At 52.7% G+C, this 14918-nt stretch overlaps 1 protein-coding gene across 2 annotated transcripts; it reads right to left on the bottom strand.

Annotated features, from left to right (window-relative positions):
* Window positions 1-1338: 1338 nt before the first annotated feature.
* Window positions 1339-6928, bottom strand: Myl9 (myosin light chain 9). Of its 2 annotated transcripts, none has more exons than XM_090352292.1 (4): window positions 6843-6928; window positions 4269-4478; window positions 2489-2650; window positions 1339-1963 (listed from the first exon to the last, which is right to left on the bottom strand). In XM_090352292.1, exons 2-4 carry the CDS (start codon window positions 4450-4452, stop codon window positions 1791-1793), a joined length of 519 nt encoding a protein of 172 aa, XP_090208418.1. In that variant the 5' UTR covers window positions 4453-4478; window positions 6843-6928; the 3' UTR covers window positions 1339-1790. The 2 variants fall into 2 exon arrangements, with proteins under 2 accessions (XP_090208418.1, XP_090208419.1); XM_090352293.1 differs by lacking the exon at window positions 6843-6928 and adding an exon at window positions 6681-6702.
* Window positions 6929-14918: the final 7990 nt, after the last annotated feature.

Below are 14918 nucleotides of genomic sequence, written 5' to 3'. Positions count from 1 at the left end.
CAGATCCAGACCTCAAGGCTCAGGACAGGCAAAAATAAAACAACAAAGCAAAAAACTGAGACCCGGCCCCAGCCACAACTAACTTTGTTTTCTGGCTATCGTTAAACTCAATTTGCAGCCTCTGATAGCCTTACATTTTCAATTTCCAACCCTATACTGCCTACTACATGCATGTATCACTATACCCAGTGTTTTGCCCCACTACCGAGAGACTACCGAGATCTGAACACTTAGTTTATGGAGAATCCCACTTTTTCCCAGTCTTGACCTCTTCTCTGGCTGTCACCATTGCTAGATCCTCTTTCTGTCCCCATGCAGATCCTTTTCCTCGGCTGCTCATGTCTTGGTAGAGGGTGGCTGGCTGGAGTCCAGGCAGGACTGCTCTTCTGCAGCCTGGCCTTTCAGATTACAGTGGTCTAGCTGGAGGACTCCCTGCCCTGTGGTCAGGATGAGGTGGCTGGTGTTGTGGGGCTCCTTCAGTACATGGACCCCCACTCCACGCCTGACCCTGTTGGTGGCTATCTCCAGTGAGGGGTGGGGCCAGGCTGAGGGCTGCTCTGGCCCCATTAGGTGAAGGACCCAGTGCAGGTGCAGCAGGCGCAGCAGGCGCTGGGTCATCTGGAGGTGATGGCGGGATTTGTGGGTTTTGGAATGGAGGGAAGAGCTGGGGCTGGGACAGGGCTCCTGCTGCTCAATGCTCCTATAGCCCTGGCCTATGGCTTTCATGTGCCCAGTAGCTGTCTCTGATCTGCAGGGATGGAAGGGGAGGAGTGCCATAAGCAGCTCCCAGGCCCTGCCAGCCCCGCTCCCGCAGGCCCTGCTCTCCTGTCCCACCCCTCCTCCAGCACCACGTCGTAGGCAGGGTGTCTGTCTCCCAGTGGTTGTGTTGCAGGCCTGGCAGAAGGGCATGCCAGGCTGTGTGGCCTGTTGAGCGGTCCCTGATGGGTGAGGAGGGTAGCTGGGGCAGGTGAATAGTCACCTTCACCTCTACCCTAAGTTACTGGGGCACCCACCTTATTTCTAGTCACAAAGCCCCTTTCTTCCAGGACTACCTATGCTGTAATCTGGAGATACAGGCTCTAGTCCTGAGAACTGTGTGACCTGGAACTCTGTTACCCAGGGGCCCAGATCCTTTATCAGATTGGCCTGGATGCGCTCTGCTCTGCTGGCTTCCCTGCATTGCCAACTTCCCCAGCTGATTAGAGTCCCCATACTGAGGGACCCCACAGCCAGAGGACCCGCCCTTCCCCTGGCGAGGCAGGGGGCATCAGGTAGTCCTTGGGCTGGCAGGAAAGGAAGGCGAGTGGGGCCCCCAGTCACAAACGCACACACGAGGGGCAGTGCTCAGCCATGTATTGCACACAAGCACCCCTGGATGCCCCTCTCCTCTGCATGCTCTGGGCAGGACAGGCACAGGGGAGGCCTGATGTTGCACCCTTGAGAGTGGACGTGGTGAGCGTGTGTGTTGGTGGGGTGCATGGGAAGTGGCATGGCTTCTGATACGGGGACCTAGGACTCCTCTTCCTGTGGGCAGCCCAGAAGTGAGCAGCTGCAGCTGGGGCAGCCTCTCTCAAGGGCCCTGGGTGCCTCCCAGCCTTTCCCTTGGCTCAGCTCGAAGCAATGGGCCTTGGCAGGGAGCCCTTCTCGGTCTGGATCACGGTGTGGGCACCTGCCTCAAGCCCACTGTGTGCTTCTCTTGGCCGTTTCCTTCCTGGGAGCCAGGCCCCTCAGTGTGTGTGTGTGTGTGTGTGTGTGTGAGTGAGACAGGGTGTGTCAGGCGTGGGGGCGGCCTAGTCATCCTTGTCTTTGGCTCCATGCTTGAGGATGCGCGTGAACTCCACGTAGTTGAAGTTGCCTTTCTTGTCGATGGGGGCCTCCCGGTACATCTCATCCACCTCCTCGTCTGTGAAGCGGTCGCCCATGGTGGTCAGCAGCTCCCGGAGGTGGTCCTCATGGATGAAGCCTGGGGCCAGACCGGGGTTGTGAAGGCAGGGGCTCCGGCCAGGATGGCCTCACCCCGATCTCCCCTCAGGGCTAGGGAAGAGGATGGGGGGGGCTGGGGAGGGCCCCAGAGGGGAGAGCTCTGCAGGGGAACAGCCTGAAGGGGTTTCTGTGGGGCCCATGCCTCTAGTAGGGTGCAGATCTGCTCTGGGGCTATGGGTGGGGTATTTAACCCTTCAGTGCCTGCTTGATCTGTAAAGCAGATGTCTGTGAAACAGGATGAGACGCAGCAGCCCACAGGGGGACTGTGACAGTGATGAAGCATGAATGGGCCCCTTGGAGCCGTTAAGTCACCAGGGAACTGGGTGTCCCCGGGAAATACCAGCGGGACCACCACAGGCTGTGTCTTTACGGTTGGTGAAAATGGCACAGTCTGGTTTTCCGGAAAGATCTAAAGCAGGATTGTGTGTGGTGGGCCCCTGGTTGGTGCGGTCTGTTTCGGGGACCCTCCCTCGTACCCCACGGCCCCCGGCGGGCCAGTGCTGACCTGAAGCCTCTTCATCGAAGCAGGCAAAGGCGTTGCGGATCACGTCCTCGGGGTCTGTGCCGTTGAGCTTCTCCCCGAACATGGTGAGAAACATGGTGAAGTTGATGGGGCCTGGCGCCTCGCTCATCATGCCCTCCAGGTACTCGTCTGTGGGGTTCTTCCCTGTGGCGGGTGGGCATTGGTGCCTGCTGTCCCCCATCCCCTGATCCCAGCCAGCTCCCCCCACTGGCAGGGAGCTGTGAGGACTGAGACAGGTGTCCTGGGTGCTGGGGACACAGCAGGGCCCAGGCTACCTGACCAGTGTCACCCCTGATGTCACCCTGCGACAGGAGGGGGGTGGGGCTGTGCCTGGAGTACCGCATGCCTTATTCCACTCTTACCACCCTGTACTTGCAGCACTCTTACCCTTACTACATAGGCAAAAAACAGACCAGCCAGGCTGCTTGTTCAAAGTCACACAGCAAGTCAGCCACGGAGCCAGAATTGAAACCCAAACAGCCTGGCTCCCGGCTCCAGACACAGTTTCAGTAGCATTAAATCAGTGAGCCTTGGTGCCACACCAACTCAGATTCGAATCCCAACTCTGAGTCTCAGTTTCCTGTGTCTTAGATGAATAAGACAATGCTTATAAAAATGCTCATGACCAAGACAACAGCCCTAGGGCTCGGGATTCAGATTCCCAGCTCTCCCTTGTAGTTACTATGTGACCTGGGGCAATTTACTCAGCCTCTCTGAGCCTCTTCCACAACGAGATGGAAGATAATGTCTGGAGAGCTTATTATCTTATTTCTGCTCTAGTTCTTTTTCAACCTGAGGCTAATGCTCTTTGCCAAGAGTTGCTAACACAAGCCCCACATCTGAGAACCCCTTTTCTGAGTTATGGTCAGGTCTAGGATTTGGGTCCCCCTGAAAACAGGGACGAGCCCTCATGTGCTTGGCCCTTCTTGTGCCTCAGCCCCACTCTGTCCCAGCGAGACCCCAGCCTCTTCTGGCCTTTGTTCCTGAGGTGGAAGAGTCCCAGACAACAGCCCTGGAGCTCATTCGAGGGAGGGGGAGGCATCAGGTCTTTCACTGTGGTACACCACGTGAGTGCACAGTGGCATGGGGCCAGTTACACACTTGGGGTGATGGCACAAAGCAGTGCCAGGGCCTGACCCAGGATGTCTGGCTCCAATACCCTGGCAGGTTCCTCACTTAACTGGACTCTTCCTCCCTGACCAGGATGCAGAATGTTCCAGAAACAAGGCTGAGGGTGGCTGTATGGGGCCAGCATGAGCAGGGATGTGCTGGCTGCGGGCTCTGCAGGTCTTCCCTCCCCCTGGGCTCAAGCGTCCCTCCTGAGCAGTAGAAGTGGGATTTGATTACTGAGCCATTTCAGCTCTACGATCCTGACTCTGGAGAGGCCATGGGGGGCAGAGGGTAGGTGACCTAGCTTCCCCAGAGGCCTGTTTCCTCTCCGCACAACTTCCGCATAGTTAGAGTTCAAGTAAAATGTCACCAGGCCTCCTGAGGCTCATATCCACCCCACCCAGTGCCACTCCAGAGCCAGCCTGTTCAACTCCTGTGCTGGACCCCAGGGAAAGCCCTGATTTGTTCTGTGCCTCAATTTCCTTATCTGTTCAACAGACAATCAGGGAAGTATTACACATTTTTCTATGGTTTGAGATGGGGACTCTGAACTCAGTACCTGACATTTTGACTCACTGGCTGGAGCTCTACCTGTTGAACTACACCATCTCTTCAAGTAATGGGCAGCCCACACCCAGCCCCTCCTGCTCACCCAATGAAGCCAGCATGTCGTGCAGGTCCTCCTTGTCAATGAAGCCATCGCGGTTCTGGTCAATCATGTTGAAAGCCTCCTTAAACTCCTGGATCTGGGACTGGTCAAACATGGCGAACACATTGGATGTGGCCCGCTGTGGCCGCTTCTTGGTGGTCTTGGCCTTGGCCCGCTTGCTGGACATCTTGGCTTCAGGTGTGGGGGTCTTTCCTGCAGGTGGTAACATGGGGATGACTCTGGACCGGATAGCTCCCTGCCTGTCCCAAGTTGCTTTCAGCTCTAGAGTGGGCATTCATGGCCTCCTGCCTTCCCATCTCATGAGAGCACAGAGGCAGGGGCTTTGGAATCCCGATCCTGCCTCAGCAAACTGGAGTGTCCCCATCCAGGAGAGGGGGCATGAGCTCGTGGCAGGGCTGGCCGGGGCCATGTGGGAGCCTCTTTGTGGTGACTTGTTAGGGCAAAGTACAGCTGGCTTGGTGCCAGCCATTAACACACTTTATCCCCTTAATCCTTGATGGCATGTGAACTTCCAGTGCCCCCGCCAAGTGACAAGGTGGGAAGATGTGCATAAGCAGGAGGCAGCAGGGCGGCCTTCCAGGCTCCCTGCCCAGCTGGGGGGGGGGGGTGACCAGCAGCCCCGCATTCCTCACATTCCTCCGCCTCTCCATCCTCCCTGGAGGCTCTGGGCAGTGCCACCAGCCCTGGGTGAGTGCAAGTCCCATCCTGGGCTCTCTTCCCTCACTTCCTGTGCTTCTGGGGGAATGAGGCTCCCCTGGCTGAGAACTAAGGTCCTTGTCACCATCTACCAGACTCCATCATTGCTTTCAGACCTAGCCCTTCACTTGTCACTCTGAAGTCCTCACAAGGTGCTGCCGCCCTCACAGACTGCACCCCTCAGCCTGGCATTCAAGTCCCCAAGGGAGCCCTCTGGGCCTCTATGACTGACCCTGGTTCCCATGACCTCATTCCTGTCACAATGAGCACTGGTCTTCCTCCTGGGCCTTCTGCTCCTCTTCCTCAGCACTCTCTCCTCCATCCTCACATTGACAGCCAACACTGAAGTCTCCATTCCCTCATCCTCTCTCAGTGCCCTAGCACACAGGCACACGCTTGCTTATCAATGACTCTCAAACCTGCTGCACAGACCAGGAAGCTGAGGCCAGCCTAGAGACTCCCTCCCTGAAACCTTGTCAGTTTGTGGGGACAATGAACCTGAGAACCTACTGTGTGCTTTCCTCAGCAGGCAGAGGTCCCAGGACATGGGCTGTTTTCTTTGTTCTGAGAGCCTTTTAGCCCAGGGACTCAGGGAAGCCTCCTGTGCCTGTGGTCCCTGCTTTTGGCCCGTGAGCTCATCAACCCTGAGCTCAGATTCCAGCCGACCCTAGCACATGCCCAGGAACACAGCTGCCCTTCGTAATCTTGAAGCTCGTGGTACACAGCTCACTGGGGCCACACACCACCCATCCTGCATGGGCATTTCCCTGCGTGGTTCCAGGTGGGCGGGAGGAAGTCTTTCTTACCTGGAATCTCTGCGTGTGTGTTAGGAGAGGCTGAGGGCAGGCATGATGGGGCTCACCCAGTACCGTGTGTGCCACCACCAGGGCCTGGGCATCCTGGCTGCCCCATCCCCACCCACTTGTACCACTGACATAGGGCATGGCAGAGGGCACTGGACTTGGGAGCTGCACTGGGTTTCTGTGTCTCTGTAGCCACTATGGGAAGCTTAGGGAGTGAGTTAGGAAAGGTGAAAGAACACGGGAAGTGTGCAAACCCATCAGAGGGTTCGAGGCCAGCTAGAGCCAAGGACCTGGGAAGACTTGAGTCTGTGAGTGGCAAGAGCTGAATGGAGGAAACTCCTTTGTGCTGAGGCTGCCAGTGCACCTACAGTAGCAGAGGGACCAAAGCTGGGGATGAAGGTTGGAGCAAGGTAGTCCGATATCCGCTGGGACTGCCCTTACTTAGCCACGGCCTCCCTCCCCTCCAACAAGCCACAGATAGCAAGTACCAGGCACTGCTGGAACCTGGTCTGGCTTTGACGAGCAGGCACTGAAATCTCACCATAACAGCAGACACTGGGCAGAAGCTAGACATAACCTGTGCTTCCCTCCTCAGTCCCAGTCCCCACAGCTGCCAGGCTCCTAAACATCATATTCCTTTCTTCCAGGAGGGCCATGAAGGGCAGGGACCGCCACCTCCCTGCCCCAGACCCAGCTCAGAGGATGGCCCAGAGAGAGGATGCGTGGGGTCCCCAGTGGGGAAGGGGGTTTCTCCGGGCCACCATCCCTCTCCTGCCCTAGGGTGTGGAGGCACACGGATGTTCGGGAGGGGATGTAAGCTGGCGGGGCTAAGTGTCCTCATCGGACACACAGGGGTCCACTGAGTCAGGGAGAAGGGTAACCCCGTTCCTCGCACCTATTGCTCTGAGCTTGGCATGTCGACCGCCTAGGCACAGGGGCAGCCTGGACAACTTCACGCCCTCGCCGCAGCCCAGCCCCGGACCCTAGCAGAGTCACAACCCACCCCACCCATGCCAGCAGACCCTCGCTATCCCGGCCCGACCCCGCGGGCTCCCACCTGTGCGGAGAAGCTCTGGGCGCGTGGAGTCTGGGTGGCGGCCGGCGCGCTCGGGCTCCGGGGTCCCGGCGTCGGGGGCGGGGCCTGGGCGGGGCCGGGCGGCGCGGCGGCCCGGCCTTACAAGGCAGAAGAATGCGCCGGGCGGAGGGGGCGGGGCCACCGTGGGGGCGGGGCCACCGTGGGGGCGGGACCCCACGGAGGGCGGGGCCTCGGGGGCGGGGCCTCGGCCTGGCGCCCGGCCTTATTTGGCTTGGACTGGCGGGCGGGGAGGCGGGGGCGCCCGGGGTAAGCCGAGGTCCGCGTCCGCTCCCCCGGGTTTGCTGGGGAGGCTGGGGCTGGGGCACCCGGGATGAGTGAGGTGTCCAGAACCTCTGGAGAATCTCTGGGGCCCCCCACTTCTGAGACTCTGCTCCCATCCTCCCCCCCCCAGGGTGCAGCTGCCCATCATGTCCCAATGGTGGGGCTGGCATCCAGGCCAAGTAAGGCTGGTCCGGGTCGCCGGGGAGGGGCGGGCGGCGGCGGGGACCTGCCATCCTCCCTCAGCGTATTCACTCTAAATAACGGACACCTGCCACCAGGCACCGGGGAAACGGCGACGAGGCAGCATCCGCCCAGGAGAGCCGGGGTTCAGCAGGCGGGGTACCCCGCGAGGGGAGATCTGAGAGGACCCGGGCCTCCAGGGTTGAAACCGAGGGGCCAAAGGACGAAACTGGGGAGCAGTGAGGAGCCACTGGGGAGAGGAGGCTGGCTGAGCCTGGCGGGGCGGCGGTGGAGGTGGTGGGAAGAGGTGGGGTTCTGGAAAAGGCTCGGTGGTGTAGTCAGTCGGGTTTGCCGTGGATGAGGTGGAGGTGAAAGGGTTGAGTCCCGGGACTCTGGTGGAGGAATCAGAAGGAGGGAGCTGTCATTCTTTTAGGTGGAGCAGATTTGGGATAGATCAGTAGTTCTGTTTCTGGATTATTTTTCAACAATAAAGTTAAAAGAATTGTGTAAAGAATAATCCTCCTCCAGAGTCTCCAGTTCTTAGTCTTCACCTCGTTCTCTTCCTTATCCATGTGTGAGAGAGGAAACTGTGTTCCATGCCCTTGATCCTTAGATGTTTCAGGATCTCCTAAAAAGGAAATTCTCTTCTGTGTCCTTAGTAGGGCTCCAAATCAGGAAACTTAAATAGCAATTTGGCTATCCAGTTTATGGCCCATAGTCCCGTTGTGACACTATTTCCAGTAATGTCCTGTGTAGAAATTTGTTCTGATTCCAGGGTCCAGTCCAAAGTCATGTGAAGTCATGTTTCCTTTGTCTGTCTGCCTTTCTGTCTCTGTAAGTATACACAGCCAGTCTTTGCCTGCCATTTGCACCATGTTTTCAATGCACACACGTGTGGCATTCAGTCCATTCTCTCTGTTGATCTGCACTGAGTGAATTCTGCATCCACTGAACAGGACCTCCCCATGTCTCCCTTTTCCCCAGCTTCTGCTGCTACCATTGAACCTTTGTCTTTCTCGGAGTCTGACTTCTCTGCGAACCTCATAGAAGTGAACTCACAGTGTCCATTCTTCTGTGACTGACTTATTTTATGTAGCAAACATTTCCAGGGTTTATCCACCTTTAATATGAATTGAACCAAAGCTTTACAAATGCCAGCAAATGCTACCACTGGGTATATTCCTGGCCCCAATTTCATTATTATTTTTTTTTTGCCAGTCCTGGGCCTCAAACTCAGGGTTTTGGCACTGTCCTTAGGCTCTTGGGCTTTCTCAAGGCTAGAACTCTACCACTCAAGCCACAGCATAATTTCTGGCTTTTTTCTGTGTATGTGGTACCGAGGAATTGAACCCCAGTCTTCATGCTAGGCAAGCACTCTACCACTAGACGAAACTCCCAGCCCCAGTTTCATTACTTTTTAAGGTCAAATAATATTCTGTTGCATATGTGTATCATATTTTGCTTATCTGTTCACCTGATAACGGATACCTATTTTTCACACATTTTGGCTATTCTGAATCATGTTATTAGAGCTAAGAATGTAGCTTGCTGGAGTTAGAGCACTTGGGGGAGGCCATGGGTTCAATTTCCAGTACTGAAAAAGAATTTAAAAAGTAAGTAGTTGAGTAATTCCTCTCTAAACATGAGTGTACAAATAATCTCAAGTGCCTGTTCGGCTTCTTAAGTCTAAGCACAGAAGCAGAATTGTTAGATGATACTGGAATTCTATTTTCAACATTTGAGGAACCACGGTAATTATTCTACATTTCTGTAACATTTTACATTCCCACTGGTGCATAAGGGTTCTAGATTCTTCCCATCCACGCCCACACTTATTTTTTTTTAAACAGCCATCCTAACGGTGGGACCACAAGTGTGGGTGATTGTGTCTGGCTAGCATTATTGTTGATGGATGTTTGTGTTGCTTTTATTCTTGCCCATTATGATGCTCTGAACATTTGCATATGAACATGCTTGAAAGTGGAATTGAGGGGTGTGTTAGCTTTCCACTAGTAGAACACTTAAGATAATCAACTTAGAAAAGGTTTCCTTTGACTCCTAGTGTTGGAGGTTCGAGTCCATGATCAGTCATCTGTATCTGCAGTGATGTGGCACATTATTCTAGGAGGGAGCAGCAGAGCAAACTCCTTTTACATCACTGACAGAGAAAAGGGTCGAGGCCTGGGTCCCATGAGTGGACAGAGGCATTCTCCCTTCCTGAAATTCCTCCCCTTCTCAACAGTGATAGCCTGGGGACCCCACCTTTAGCACTTGGCCCTTCGGGTATATTGAACATACAAACCTTTGCACTGGGTCACCTGCTTAACCTCTCAAGGAACTCCCAAACACTTTGCTGAAATGCAGATCCATTTTCAGTTCCCACCTTTGACGTATCGGGACTCCAAATTCTCTTTGCCATCAGATTCCATGTTTCAATGTTTGTTCTGATGTGTATTGGATATTTGTGTATATATGTAGGTGTGTGTGTATCTGTATGTTTTGTATCTATTGTGTTATTTAAATATCTATTTAGATCCTTTATTTATTGAAAAACTTGATTCTTTTTATTGTTTAGTTGTAAGATACCTCATAGATTCTAGCTGGGCATGGTGGCTCACGCCTGTAATCCTGACTACTCAGGAGGCTGAGATCTGAGGATTGAGATTGAAAGCCAGCCCAGGCACTAAAAGTCCAGGAAACTCTTATCTCCAAATAAACACTAGAAGTGGTGCTATGGCTGAAGGGGTAGGCCGGAACCCTTGAGCTGAAGAGCTCAGGGACAGTTCCCAGGCCCAGAGTTCAAGTCCCATGAGCAACCAAAAAAAAAAAAGTACTTCATATATTTTAGTGATTATATTCATACCAGATATGTAACTGGAAATAGAAAATACTTTGCTCAATCTGTGGTCCTTTAACTTTTTTTTTTTTTTGCCAATCCTGGGCTTGAGCTCAGGGCCTGAGCACTGTCCTTGGACTTTCTCAAGGCAAGAGCTCTACCACTTGAGCCTCAGCACCACTTCCGGCTTTTTTCTATGTATGTGGTACCGAGGAATTGAACCCAGGTCTTCATGCATGCTAGGCAAGCACTTTAACCACTAGGCCAAACTCCAGGCCCCCCAGGTCCTTTAACTTTCTCTCAAGGCACTCTACCACTTGAGCCACGCTTCTAGTTGTATTTATAGTGTTCTTAGAAGCACAGATTTTTCACTTGGATGAAGTCTAGCTAAGGACTTTTTTTTTTTTTTGCATGTGCTATGGCGCCATATCAATTAGCTGTTCTGTTGAGACTCACTCGAAACTTGATCAGTGTTACTCCTTTCAACAATCTTACTCATCCTTTGTGTGTGTGTGTGTGTGTGTGTGTGTGTGTGTGTGTGTGTGTGTGTGTGCTGGTCCTGGTACTTGAACTCAGGGCCTGGGCAGTTTCTGCAGTACCACTTCTAGTTCTTTACTGGTTAATTAGAGATGAGTCTTACAGACTTTTCTGCCTGGGCTGACCTTGAATTGCCATCATCAGATCTCAGCCTCCTGAGCAGCTAGGATTATATGCATGAGTCACCAGTGCCCTGCTTCTCCCTTATTCTTCTTAATTTTATAGGATATACACTGGGTTTCTTTTTTCTTTTTTCCAATCCTAGGCTTGGGCTCAGGGCCTGAGCACTGTCCTTGGGCTTTCTCAAGGCTAGAGCTCTACCACTTGAGCCTCAGCACCACATCTGGCTTTTTTCCATGTATCTGGTACCAAGGAATCAAATCCAGGTCTTATTGCATGTTAGGCAAGCACTCTACCACTAGGCCAAACTCCCACCAGCCTCTTTGCTTGTTTGGGGGGGAGGGGTGTTTGTGCTCTTTCTCTCTCTCTCTCTCTCTCTCTCTCTCTCTCTTTCTCTCTCTCTCTCTCTCTCTCTCTCTCTCTCACACACACACACACACACACACACACGTGCTTGAATTCAGGGCCTGGGCACTGTCCCTGAGCTTTGTTGCTCAAGGCTAGCGCTCTACCATTTGAACCATAGTTCCACTTTTGGATTTTTGATGATTAATTGGAGATAAGAATCTCACAGGGGCTGGGAATGTGGCTTAATGATAGAGTGCTTTCCTAGCATGCATGAAGCCCTGGGTTTAATTCCTCAGTATCACATAAGCAGAAAATGTCAGAGGTGGGGCTGTGGCTCAAGCAGTAGAGTGTCATTCTTGAGCAAAATAAGCTCAAGTACAGTGCTCAGGCCCTGGGTTCAAGCTCAGGACTGGCCAAAAAAACAAAAACAAACAAAAACAAAAACAACACCAAAAAAAACCTCTCACAACTTACTGAATAAGCTGGCTTTGAACTGCAATCAGATCTCAGCCTCCTGAATGAGGATTACAGCTTGAGCCACCAGCTCCTGGTTACATTAGATTCTGCATTTTTTCCTTCTCATTCATATATTCCTTTCCCCCTTTCCCCTTGGCCCTGAGAGATTGACCCTTCCCCCACCCTGTTTTCCCAGGTGCATATAAGACACCAGGCAAGCCACCAAAGAAAAGTGCAGACTGCCTGACTCAGGCAGGGAAATCTGACTTGAGCCTCGTGGTAAACATTCCATTGTGGGCAGGCAGGCTGTGAGGCCAGGAAAAGGTTAAGAGATTGGACAACTAAAAACTGTATCCTGTGAAAGTCAAACGGTCTAGGCAAGACAGATATAGAGCTGTTTGAACATTAAAAACCTTTAGACCTTGAATAAGAGAATACTTATCCTATTCTCTGCCCACACCTGCAGTCATCCCCCTATACTAAACTCAAGTAACCCTCAGATCCTATAAAGACCTTGATTCCCTTCCTCCACTGCAACCTCTATACCCATGGGAAGGTCTGTGTCCCTTACTGGCAGTAAACAGTCCTAGCCTGTTGAGATTGAGTAGTTTGTTTCCCTCCTTTCTCCTCCATTTTCCTATCAGGCCCCATGTCATGTCTTTTGAGTACCTGTTTCCTGGTGTTTTATTATTGTATTGAGTGTTGACATTGGGAAGTGTATTACCCAGCTTTGTTTTTCATCAAAATTGCTTCATCAAAATTGCTTTCGCTCTTTAGGGTACTGGGCATTGCCATGTAAAATTTAGGATTAGTTTCTGTAGAAACAGGAGCTGACATTTTAATAAGGAATTGTATTACATTTGATTAATTAGAGGCCTTGCCTATGTGATCCCTTCCCAGTTAATTGCATCTTTGTTGTAGCTTCCAGTGTATAAATAATCTGTTGAGTTTATTCCAAAGAGCTTTATTTTCAATGCTATTGTATGTGGAGTTTTCAGAATTTCATTTTCTTTGGCAGTTGAACTTTTTATTCATGCCAATTTTTTTTTTTGGGGGGGAGGAGGTTTGCCAGTACTGGGACTTGAATTCAGCGCCTCAAGTGTTCACTTGACTTTTCAATCAAGGCTGCTGCTGTAGTACTTGAGCCATCCCTCATCTTCTGGTTTTTTGGTGGTTAGAGATAGGAGTCTTTTGGATTTGTCTAGCTAGACTGGCTTCAAACAGTGATCTTCAGATCTCAGCATCCTGAGTAGCTAGGATTTTTTTTTGCTTTTTGGTTGGCTGTAGGGCTTGAACTCAGGGCCTAGGTGCTGAGTGTCCAAGGCTAGCATTCTACCTCTTTGATTAGGGACACAAGGCACCAGTACCTGGAAATGCTCTTGAGTTTTTGACTCTACTCTCTGCCAGGTGCTGATTCACAGTGAAAAACTCAATTCCTGTCCAGGAAGCCCACAGTCTCCTGAGTAGAGACCAAAACAGAAAATCATCATGGCAGTGAGGGAAACAGAGCATGGCTCAGGCTCCAAGCATAGAGCAGCGGCACTGACCTGAGTAAGGGTCCCAGAGTCCTTCCCTTAGGACTTGCCCTTTGATCTTAGAGTGGAAGAGCAGACACCAAGTGGGAGGTGGTCACAGGGCAGAGGGTGACTTGGCATTATGGAAGAGGGTGGTAATGGCCTTGTGTTCAGGCAGGAAATGTCCTGTTCTTAGACTTGCATGATGTCTTTTTTGGCTAAGAGTCGAAGGATCTCTCTCTGTTTATTTCTGACATGAAGAGAGTCGGACCCCCGTGGCATCCATACTATGCTATAGCAGGAACATGCAGGTGTGGAAGGGCTGAGGGGCCAACCTCAGCCCAGGGCCCAGGTGGTATGGCCTGGAAGCGAAGCTAGGCCTCCCTCCTGCAGTCATGCACACACAGCTGCCTCTGAAACGCAAGGTTGGCCCAAGGAAATGGGAAACGTGCTGGGCACTGGTGGCTCATGCCTGTAATCCTAACTACTCAGGAGGCTGAGATTTGAGGATGGCAGTTTGAAGCCAGAAGTGGCATTGTGGCTCAAAGTGACAGAGCTCTAGCCTTGAGCAAAAGAGCTCAGGAAAGCACCTAGGACCTGAGTTCAAGTTCCATGAACAACAAGGAAAAAAAGAGAAAAGCAATGGGAAATCACTCACCTTTGGTTCACTTGGGAGGGTCCTGGCAGCAGCAACCCAACAAGATGTCCCTTGTGCTCTGGGGTCAGGCCTGGAAGCCCAGGTGTGGCGGTACCCACGTGTCACTAGCAGACATGCTGTGACGCCACCCAAGCACAATTTCTCCAGCTGCAGCTGAAGGCTCCCAAGTGCACACGGCTCCTGGGAAGAGGCTCTATGTCTCTGTGCCTCAGGTCTTTGGTTACTGCTGGGCTGGGCCAGGAGTAGATAGGGTGTCTATGACTCCAGAGTGGCCCAAGAACCGTTCATTGCTTTATTTTTTAGGTAGGGGAAGAGGGGCTTTTCCCAGGCTGGTACTGAATTCACAATCCTGACTCCCTATTAGCTAGGCTAACAAGGATGGTAAGAACCTTCTGAAAGGCATGTTTCTAGCACCAGGGTTTGTGAGGGGAGGGATGAAATGAGCTGCTTGGTTCCTGGATAAGCCAGACTAGCATACCTCTGCCCACACTCGCCTGGCACGTGCTCACCAGGCACCTTCAGCCTTATCTGCTACCTGGCATAGACATGAGCGCACCCCGCCAGGTGCGTGGTCTCCTGTGCCACGTAACCTCTGAGGGCAGGTTGGGAGGCCCGGGCCCACAGACTGAGCCTCTAGGTGTATTCTGGGGACTGCTGGGGAGACATTGGGGGCCTTGTTCTGGGGTCACAGGGTCTGGGCTTGGGAGGGGGCAACCGTGCAGCATCAGAATCACAGACTGGAGCCCCCAGACTGGCATCACCCAATGTGCTGATGTCACTGATGTTACGTTACCTTCCCCACATCTTTTTTTTTTTTTGGTGGGTCATGGGGCTTGAACTCTGGGCCTGGGCACTGACCGTGAGCTCTTCATCTCAAGGCTACCACCCTACCCTGGGGCTGAGCCCCACTTCCCATTTTCCAGAGGTTAGTTGGAGGTAAGAGTCTCAGGTCCTTTTGTATCTGGGCTGGTTTTGAACTTTGATAGTCGGATCTCAGTCTCCCGAGGAGCTAGGATCATAGGCATGGGCCACTGGGTCTGGCTCCCCACATCCTATCCTAATGTGAGGTGGCCACCCTCCTCGGCCCGGCCCGTGCCTCGCACTGCAATAACACCAGGAGCCAGGGG

The sequence above is a fragment of the Megascapheus bottae genome, chromosome 18 (assembly GCF_031878675.1).
Source record: "Megascapheus bottae isolate mThoBot1 chromosome 18, mThoBot2.hap1, whole genome shotgun sequence".
Classification (NCBI taxonomy): domain Eukaryota; kingdom Metazoa; phylum Chordata; class Mammalia; order Rodentia; family Geomyidae; genus Megascapheus; species Megascapheus bottae.
The sequence above is the reverse complement of the archived record's forward strand: the minus strand, read 5'-3'. Positions and strand labels throughout refer to the sequence as shown.

What these genes read in the sequence shown, in the direction of transcription:
- Myl9 (XM_090352292.1), bottom strand. Translation starts at nt 4,452, where the DNA reads ATGTCCAGCAAGCGGGCCAAGGCCAAGACCACCAAGAAGCGGCCACAG. An exon ending in CGACATGCTGGCTTCATTGG is followed by an intron (nt 2,651 to 4,268) that starts GTGAGCAGGAGG and finishes CACCCGCCACAG; the next exon opens with GGAAGAACCCCACAGACGAG. An exon ending in CTTCGATGAAGAGGCTTCAG is followed by an intron (nt 1,964 to 2,488) that starts GTCAGCACTGGC and finishes GTCTGGCCCCAG; the next exon opens with GCTTCATCCATGAGGACCAC.